General features: G+C 35.7%; 1 protein-coding gene across 4 annotated transcripts in view; it reads left to right on the forward strand.

Annotated features, from left to right (window-relative positions):
• The window catches only part of kif21a (kinesin family member 21A), a 158,612-nt gene extending 150,243 nt beyond the window's left edge, over positions 1-8,369 (forward strand). For all 4 annotated transcript variants that reach the window (XM_072562125.1, XM_072562127.1, XM_072562126.1 and 1 more), the window contains 6 exons: positions 805-985; positions 1,713-1,877; positions 2,819-2,936; positions 3,902-4,072; positions 6,877-7,076; positions 7,229-8,369. In XM_072562125.1, the coding sequence (XP_072418226.1) occupies positions 805-985; positions 1,713-1,877; positions 2,819-2,936; positions 3,902-4,072; positions 6,877-7,076; positions 7,229-7,319 (926 nt within the window). In that variant the 3' untranslated portion in view covers positions 7,320-8,369. The remainder of the gene's footprint in view (positions 1-804; positions 986-1,712; positions 1,878-2,818; positions 2,937-3,901; positions 4,073-6,876; positions 7,077-7,228) is intronic.
• Positions 8,370-10,429: the final 2,060 nt, after the last annotated feature.

Raw genomic sequence — 10,429 nt, forward strand, 5'->3', positions numbered from 1 at the left:
CAATTAATTTGCAGGAGAACCTTGATTGTCCGAACGAGATGGACAATGAGATCTCCAGATAATTCGATTTCTGGATAATTGGTATTCGGATGATTGAGGTTCCTCTGCACTATTTCATTTGGATAATCGATTATTTAGTAAATCGATTAAATGCTTTTCATCTGGGGCTCAGAGTTCTAAAAGTCTGCTCCCAGTTCAGGAGACTGCAGCAGCACACAGCACGGGAGACCCCACCCCTGTCCAACACCCCCTCCCTGGGGCAGCCAGACTGTACGCCAACAACTAGACTACTGCTGCTGCTGGCTCCACCTTTGTGGAATAAGTCTCCAAATAGCACGCACACGCAAACACAACCGCACGCACAACTTTTTACTGCAACGTTTTGGCAGGTTCCACATTTGCCCTGCACAGGGCAATGTTGGAGAAATTATCTGGGGAAGGAGGGGTGTTGTTAGGGTGCACCCCTCAGTAGAATTCCAGGGAAAGTGTGGGGAGAGAGAGAGGGGGCAGGTGGTCAGTCATTTGAAGACGGTGCTTGTTTAATCACTATCAACAAATGACACGATCAGCGTTGGAAACACAGCGTTGATATAACATTTCTCTCAGAATCTCAAGATCTCCAGATAATTCGATTTCTGGATAATTGGTATTCGGATGATTGAGGTTCCTCTGTACTATTCTTGCAGATAAGGGAGAGAGAGAGAGAGAGAGAGAGAGAGAGAATTGCTTTTCTTGTAATTCATGTCATTGGTACAAAAGAGATGGCAGGCTAATTATTATTTCTTTATGTCAATGTTTTTACAGATCGTACTTGTAAAGTATGGAATCTTGTCACTGGACAAGAGATTATGTCTCTTGGTGGACATCCTAATAATGTGGTATCTGTTAAATACTGCAGTTATTCCAGTTTGGTATTTTCTGTTTCCACATCTTTTATTAAGGTGTGGGATATCAGAGACTCTGCTAAGTGCATTCGAACACTGACGTAAGTATCTATTTTGGTAATTTGGGATTATATTCTAGAATAGTGTTGCAGTTCAAAAAATGCTTTACACTTCCTTGGTTAGAAGTTAAATTGACATTTCTCAGTGTTACAACAGTGTTTGATATCAACGTTTTAGAAAGTACTCATCAATACTAGTTGGAAAAACTCAGCAGGTCTGGCAGTATCTATGCAGAAGAATTAGAATTAATGTTTCAAGTCAAGTCACCTTTCAGAACCTGTTCTGAACAAGGGTCACTGGACCCAAAAGGTTAACTCTGATCTCTCTCTAGGGATGTTGCCAGACCTGAGTTTTTTTCCTGCCGTTTCTGTTTTTGTTTCTGATTTACATCATCTGCAATTTGTTTGGTTTTTCATCAATACTATTATTGTGTTTATATTAAAAAAAACATTTATTGCACATGAGCTGGAGGCCACCAATGCAGGACATTCATTTTGAGTTCTGAGCATGTCTGATCTCCTGAGCAAATCTTTGAACAGTACTAAATAAATGTGTACTAAGTAAATCTGTGTACAGATATAGCAGTTCATCATGAGATATCAGGTATATAAGTACAAATTACTTAGAGCTTTTGAATTTGAAAATCCTCAATGGGACGATCACTCAACATTTTGTCTTAACTCTAAATGCAAATTTCTACATAAGATAAGATTGTCACTCTTAAAGATAACAGTATAATACAGCATGAGAAATCGATTTGTCTTTCAGATCATCTGGCCAGGTGTCAATGGGGGATGCGTGTGCCAGTACTAAAAATAGAACAGTTACTATACCTCCTGGAGAAAATCAAATAAACCAAATTGCACTAAACTCAACTGGCATGTTTCTCTATGCTGCCTCGGGTAATTCTGTGCGAATGTGGGATCTCAAAAGGTATTTTGAATGAAAAAGTGTTGGATTTCAGTAGACTTACTTTGCTTATATTATTGTTCAACATTTGTCTACGTAGAAATGTTGAAAATTTGCAAGCTAATGTGGAACTTGGGTGTATTTGAGAAAAGGAGCACGCTGTTGAACATTTTCGTTTCAAACTCATTAAAACGGACGAAAAATGAAAGTTAATTTCAGTATTTACAGAGTTCCCACCACGTCGTTGTCTGGTAATAAACTTTAATTTGCAGGAACCTGTTGAGTTAACAAAAAACTAATTTATTGTCATCAAGCCAAACTTAATCTCTTTGGCTCAAGTATGGCTTAATGGGCTGATGTAATTCAATAGAAAATCAAAATCTTGTTTAATGTATAACAAAATATCTAAATTCTATATCAAATTTGCAACTACTTTGATTTGATTCACCACAAAAATACCAATTCTGATATCATTATCTGCTGCCGCCACAATGGGACAGGACATCTGTGCTACAGATGTTATTAATATGCTCCCCTAGAAACTATGGCACCATTCATTCTTGCTTACTGTCTGAACACAACCCCCTTTTTCTCAATTCCTCATTGCCTCCCATCCATTCACTGCCCTGCTCCCTTGCTCATGGTATATAGTGCAAGAGAGGCCTGGTGAACAGAAGAAGACAGTGAGGGGTCAGGATTGCAATAACCAGGGAGATAGCGAGTGGGACAGATTGAATCAAATTTGTTTGGAGTGTTTGAAAAAGCATTTTATTGGACAGTTAAGTGGCAGTAGTAGTGGCAGCACATGCAACCTTTTCATTTAATATAAAATAATCAAAGCTCGAATGAGCACGTTGTGATAAATTTAGTATTTGCCAGAGAAAAGTAAATATTGTTCATAAGCAATATTTTTTGAGCAAGTATATCTATTAACAGTAATCGTGTGACTATTTTCCACTTTCAAGGTTTCAATCCACTGGAAAGCTGACTGGTCATTTAGGACCAGTTATGTGCCTTACTGTTGATCAAACAGCAAATGGACAAGATCTCATTATTACTGGGTCCAAAGATCACTACATAAAGGTAATATTTTCATTGTACAAAGTAAAACTACTGTATTTTGTTCACTGCAAAATGTACGTTAATTTCTTGCAGCTTCCTTTCAATGAGCCTTACTATGCAAGATGCATGACTGCTTTAAATTTAATGTTTGTTTTGAAGCAGCTTGATATTTATAATATTATTAAACATTAAAAATTCTGTATTTTGAGGCCTGTTAAAATATTTTATATTATACTTGTTTTTTGAGTATGCTAAACTCCTATTTTTAAGATAAACTCAATAAGAATATCCCGCTTCTTCTGTGAGACTTCTGACTTTGTCCATCCCAGACCAAAGCTGGCATCTTCATAACAAAATTGAAGCCCAAAAGTATTTTTAGAACACTATATTATAAATGCAAGTTACGACACATCATTCTGACAGTACTGGAGTAAAGTAGTAAGCCTTTTTGAATTACTCTATACTCTTCTGTGGCAGATTATAGAGTGTAGCTTTCAGGGATTCGTGACCATAATCATCCAATCAGTCATGGTGTTGAGGCATCCTCAAAGCAGAATCATCATTCTGCAATCTAAATGATTAGATGGAGTTGGGGGATGTCATGTATGTATCTGATGTACATTAGTGTCCCAGTCGATGTCAACCTTCCATTCACTAAGATGCTTTCTTGAGAGTTGCTTGAACTTTAATCTTGTGATTCTGGTGTGAAAGCTGCCATTGAAGATGCTGGAAGAGGTGAAATGAGGGGAGGCAAAAGTTAAATGTCATAAATAAAGACTTAATCTATATTCAGTAACTTGTTTAGATTGTGCTGTTTCTGAAATTATACTAGTCTTAAGTTCAGCTAATTAAATCCTCAATACCTGTTTGACTATCTTGAATTATTGAATAAGTATTCCATGCTTCACAACCTGTGTACAAACAGAAAGTATATGTTCATCTTAAGTATAAATAAATCTACCATTCTTTTACCTCTTTCTATTTAGATGTTTGATGTAACAGAAGGTGCTATAGGCACTGTCAGCCCTACCTACAACTTTGAACCTCCCCATTATGATGGCATTGAATCACTCACAATCTTGGGTGACAGCCTGTTTAGTGGATCCAGAGATAATGGGATTAAAAAATGGGACATGGTGCAGCAAGAACTACTCCAGGTATGAATGCACAGCAGTAAGTTGATGTAAGGGCTAAGTGGAACTTAAATGGAGAAATGTTTGAATTTTTCTGTTTTATCTCATTTCAAAAATGCACTTTCTTATGATCCTCAACAGATTCATCTCTTCTATGATGTCGCTGTGTTCCTTACTGTTCAATTGACTTAACTTATGATCATTCTAGCCCCAGATTGGTACAATACATGGAATCAGAAAGAGGATATTCACTTAATCACACCTATATAAAAGAGCTATTAGTTTAGTCCAGCTGCCCTGCTCATTATCTACCATTGCAAATATTTCCTTTTCAATTTATTTGCCAAAATAGTTAGTTACTCCCCTATTAAACTGATAATCACCCTGCTACTTTGAAAGGTCTTATCCTTTTAAATAGTCTGCTCCTAAACTGCCATTAAAACATGAAAGATTCTGACTGTTTGTTTTGGTCATACCCAGCTTTATCCCTCCTTACATTACTTCCCTTAAGTCCTATTTAATGTAATAGATAAACCAAGACATTTTATAGTTTAATATTTCAATCCAGTATGTTTGATTGTGACTAGAAACTTCAGGCCTTATTATATCTTCCTTCCTGAACTCTTATTTCAAGCTTACCCTTCTGGTTCAAATCCTGGCTGGGCTCTGAGCTTAAATTCAAAGCCAACATTTAGTTGATTGTTGAAAAAAAAATGCATATTTCGATCTGCAAAATAAGTTTTAGCTCCTTTACCCACCCTCACCCCGATAATTCCTTGTTCACGCTTTTTTCCAAACTGCTTGCTCTGCTTTTTTGTGCTGTCTTTGCTGAAATCGAGCACCTTCATGACTAATCAGTTCTTCAGTCTTCAAACCCGCCATCCTGCTCAGCTATGTAACTCCGATACGATTAGCTGACTGTCCCTTTTTTGCATTAACTTCAGAAATCTTATTCTCATTTGAAAATTGGTTAATGGCTTAATTTTTCACTGTTACTGCATGCTTTTCAAGAATGTCCCTGCTATTCAGTCCCTGATTTAGAATGAGATCCTTACTCTTGTCATAGAGATGTATCCTGCAAAGAGTTCTTCAATCATTTTAATCCAATGTTTTGAAACTTACTGTGATATTGGTGTATCTTTTTGTTACTTTTGTTACTTGCAAAACTTTTCTTAAAAACTGCTATAAGTCCCCTCGAAAATCCCTCCTTCACCTGATTGGGTCAGATTCCAAATACTGATGTACATTGTGATATTTTAAATGATGTGAATACAGGTTTTTGTACATTGAGGAATGCCTGTTACCACCTATTGTCTGTTAATAGGTGTGGGGTTAAGCCCCAAAAATATTTGGGGAGCGAAGGAGTGGAGTTGTAAATATACTGGCGATTTGATGTTCAAAGTGGACTTTGTTTCTTGTTTAATATTGATTTAAATTTCTAGAAGTATTGCCACTTTAAAGTATTCAAGACTAATGAAAATTAGTGGTCCAGGTCACAGGAGAGTCAGACATCAAGCGTGGCCTTAAAGATGCATAACAGTACGTTGGCAGCGTGGCATCTTTGTCTCTAACTTAGACATTTACCTTCTGTCAGTAACTGTCAAATTGTCTTTGGAAACTTTAAACATTTTAATTACTGGAATCCAGTTAATGCTGTATGAAAAGGACAAGCCTTGCCCTTCAATGTTAATTCTCTGCTTAGTGGATTCCTAGCTGATTTCCTCTGGTGGAGGCATCTAGGACAAGCCAGATGCTGAGGTTTGGTCATAAAAAGCACCCATAAGTAAGTGGATAATCTTTAATGGGGTTGCTATTGCTGTTCTCGTCATAATTGGAGCATTTGAGCCCCTATCCTTTTTAAAACTCAGTAAGATTTTGAATATTTTGGCTGCTTTTCCTATTTTGGAATTATCCCAATATGCATATAAATTTGTAGCGCTCAATATCTGAGCAAGTGCAGTAACTTCTCCTGATTTATTTTATGTATTTGTGACTTCAATTTATAAAATAAGTTCTTGGATGTCTATGCCATTGATTTTAGAAACAAACTATGCAGCACTTCATATCAAGCACAGTAATTTACAAAAACAACATACAAATCATCATTTGTACTAATGCAGTGCTTTCAGGCAGCAGCATCTCCAGAGCTGCAGAAAGCTCAGATTCATATACCAAAGGTTGCAGAAGTAAAGGTGTAGAGAAGATGTGGTTCCAGAAAGCAGGACTACATTATTTAAATATTGTCACTGGTGTTGAGATGAGTGTAGGGAGGAACGCCGCATGAAAAATTGTGTAGAAGTTGAAGAGGAAGGAGAAATAAATAAGATATTTTTCAAAGAATGTTATGCTGGTTTGAGAGCAGGGAATCAACAGCTCCAAATTTCACAGACTATAATCTTTACCATTAATCCAAGAAGAGGTACTTAATTTGAGGAGATTGAACTGAGAAAAAAAATAGACTCCTGACTTCCGCACGGATAGCCTCATTAATTCAGCATTAAACCAATTTGGGGATGGGGAGATGGGAAAGCGTCTGAACTTATTCTGTTGGAATTAGAATTAATAAATGACTAAAATGAATGAACAGGTGATCTAAAAATTTGGAGTTCCTTGCCAAGACAGGAAAGGACACTGAAAGAGAGAGTTTGTGATGAAACTGAGTTTAGATTATCTTTAATTTTAAGTTCCTTGGAGTAGGAAATAATAGCAGAGGCTAAAATGTGAAGAAGCCTGTGCTAAATCCTAAACTGTAATTTGTTACTTACGGAACTCCTTCAAGCCTGTCTGTTTTTTTTAATCCAAGATTTTGATATGATTTTGTTTTCTAGCAAGTACCAAACGCTCACAAGGACTGGGTATGCGCCTTGGGGGTTTTACCAGGCAGGTCAATTTTGCTTAGTGGCTGCAGAGGTGGCATCCTTAAACTTTGGAATGTGGACAACTTTACACTACTTGGAGAGATGAGAGGGCATGACAGCCCCATAAATGCCATCTGCACCAATTCTACCCATATCTTTACTGCATCAGAGTGAGTACAAAACCTATTCCAGAATTCTTTACAACCGATCAATCTTTACTGTTGTATTTTATTGATAAATTTAAGGGAAACAAAATCCTTTGTGTATAAAATTGTCTTTTTTAAGAAAAATGTGTTTTTTCAAACATAAACATTTCTTTCAGTGACCAAACAGTCAGGATTTGGAGTGTCCGAAGACCATCAGACGGGCAGATGTTGGAAACTGCAGACACAAATGACGATGTCAGCAGCTAAACATTAATACAGTAGAAGACAGAAATGAAGTACCATTGGCAAATAGCACTTTTGTGATTGTTGAGTGAGCAGTTTTTAACTGGGCTAAACGTGAACTGGAAGACCTATCATGACAATAGTGATTCTCCTCAATTCTGAATATTCAGATTCATATTACTATCAAACACTCAGCAGAGGAAAAGTATATCAAGATATAAAAAAACCTAATGCATGACAATGTTTTAGTGTTGTGAGAATAGCAATTGTAACGAGCTTTACACAATGCAAAGCTGTTATAAGTTGCAGTTTGCTGTAGCTTTCAGCAAGGCTTGTATGTCAAAAACGCACATGAGTAGCAAATCATAATCCTATACAGCTAACAGGAAATGCAATGTATGTGATCTGTGGCATTGCCGCAAAAAAGTTTGTGTAGGTTTTAATGGGTACTGTAAATGTGGCCTAAGTATTTGTGCTTTTGTACAATTCTCATTGCTGTTGCATTGCTTTAAAGACTGCATTTTGCAATGTCTATCTACCTAGCAGTTGTCTCATTCTCTCATACAAATGTTTGTAGCAAAGAATTTGTCCAAAATGTATCTCTCTTTGTGTTCCCATTTGTAGTATTACTGTATTATCCTTCATTGCTCAGGCTATTCTGTCACCCCATCAGCCTGTTATTCTATCAAATAAGAGGATGTAGCAACAGCAGTTGAATGGATAAAATGCTGCTATATTAACAGTGAAATATAGTGCATATTTGCATTTAATATCTAACAATTAAATGGACAGTTTCACCTGGAGTGGAAATGCATTGTATATACAGTGAATTTGAAGAGATGAAATGCATTGCATTATGTCTGGTTGATTTCCAGAGGCAGTAGAATGTAGATAACTAAATGGGGATATATTTTATTTAGCTTTAGACTTTGAATGATAGTGTGATTTTACTAAGCTTCTGAAAATTTTATATAAATAATCTTGAACTATATTGTTTTAGGTTTTATTTGTTGTTTCTCTAGGTTGCTTGTAAACTAATGGCCAAATAAAGAAGTGTGCTGAACTTGCAAATAATTGTTCTGCTGTGGGTTATACTCAGTATTAAAAAGCAAGAATATTACATCAAAGTGCAGTGACCAATATACTTTCAAACAACATTTAACTTCAACAACATATCTCAAATTAGATTACAAATTATTTAAGATATGCTTCCAGCCTGTCAAATCAAATTAACTTTTCAAAATGCAGATACACTTTTGATACAAAATTAACTTACAGGCAGAAAAAAAAAGTATAAAGTTGCATAAGATGGAAAAATATTGTTTCCAACAATGGTATGTTAAGCTGTGAAAACCACTAAAGATGATCAATAAAATAAACCAAAACTGGATGCTGGAGTGCTAGGTGGTGATCTCAAAGTTTTTTTAAAAAGTCAAATTGCTGGTGAAACTCCGGTCTGGCAGCATCTGGAGAGAAAGTAGAGAGGCCGGTGACTATCAGAATTGAATAGTGAATATATAATCAATTAATGGATCAGAGGACAAATTGTGTTCAGATAGTGAGTCTGCAGATGTTGATTATTTGGGTTAGATGTGATTTTAAGACATTACAATTGAGCTGAAGTGCAAAGAAAGAAAATAAACCAATATTCTAGCTGTTGGTTATAACCCAGTGAATTTTGTGGAGCATTGACCATGTGGGGATATTAGACAAAGCCAAGTTTTGGATTTGATTCAACAATGATGTCAAAATCTTCAACTGACTACCTGGACAAGAAAAAGGCTACTTTTGACCCTTCATTGCATCCAAAAATTCCAGCATTTTGTCTCCAGTAATTTGTTCAGAAGCTTTCCAGGCATTTCACACATTTATCAATAAATTATTGTCTTCATGCATTCTAAATTTGCTTTTCATTTAGTTTTGACACTGTATCAGTATAATAAATCATCTGTGGATATTTGAGAAGTGACCGGCTTATTTAGATAATGTTTTTCCTACCTGTTTGTCATTTGGTCTTACTCTTGAACATAAACTCAAGACTTAAGAAAACTAGTCTATCTGTTGTGTAATTGTTATATGATTCAATTATTTTATTTTGGGCATGTATTTTTTTTACGGATATTTGAAGTCACTTTAATCTTTCTCCACTTAAAGCAGGTCAATTCACAAACCATGTTCACCTGTGAATAATAGGTGAGTTTAGGTACCTTTTTGTCCCCGCATGACAGATTTGATATGGAGGTGACACAACTAAGTGTCTTCGAGAGTAGAAAAGGGTGGTGTAGTGACACTGCATCCAACAACGTTGAGTGCCTCAATGACCTCTATTTTGTCCATGATTTTTGACAGTATCATACTTCAGGTAATAAAGTTCACGCATATGATTAAACAGCTTTGTTTATTTTAAAAACTGAGTGAATAAATGGAAAAAATAGTGCAACTCATAAAACTGCACATTTTAAAGTATTGCTTTAATAGATTAACAAGTGTTTTCAGATTTTCTGTAATATCACAATCTCAAATCACATTTCAATAAGTATGCTGAAAGTCAAGTTTACAAGTGTAATCTGCATTGTACAAATAAATAATATCTCTGAACACATTTGATTAGTTCCATCAATTAAACAAGCTGAGTAACAGCTCCTTTAAGAATTACAGTTGTTAAAACCCATTGTCTATCTGTACATATCCAGGCTGTATCTTCGTATCTACTAATTTTACTTTAGAAAATTAAATGTAAATGTCGTCTATAGCGCCAACTAAATAACTCTACTTGATTTTTTTTGTGCATTAATCAATACCAAACCAATTGTGGTTTTGTAACTTGTAAGCTATTTTTATGTGTTTTGTTCCGTTCCCTTTTGATTTTTCTACAAGTTTTTTGTGAATTTTTTCTCAGACTTTTCTTGATAGTTTCTTGTTCCAGGAACACGTCTTATTTTGTTTTATTAAAACACATAGACTGATTGATTGCTGATGTGCGGTTTGCAATATTTATATAACAGGGCAAAGTAGTTTGTGAGATGATTCAAGTTGAGGACTTGGATGACAGGGAGCTAGCACAGTTGATTAAAGGACTTAGAAAATGTTTTCCAAGAGATGTAATTGTTTCATCCTTTTGTGAAGTGGAATTT

The sequence above is a fragment of the Chiloscyllium punctatum genome, chromosome 44 (genome assembly GCF_047496795.1).
Source record: "Chiloscyllium punctatum isolate Juve2018m chromosome 44, sChiPun1.3, whole genome shotgun sequence".
Taxonomy (NCBI): Eukaryota; Metazoa; Chordata; class Chondrichthyes; order Orectolobiformes; family Hemiscylliidae; genus Chiloscyllium; species Chiloscyllium punctatum.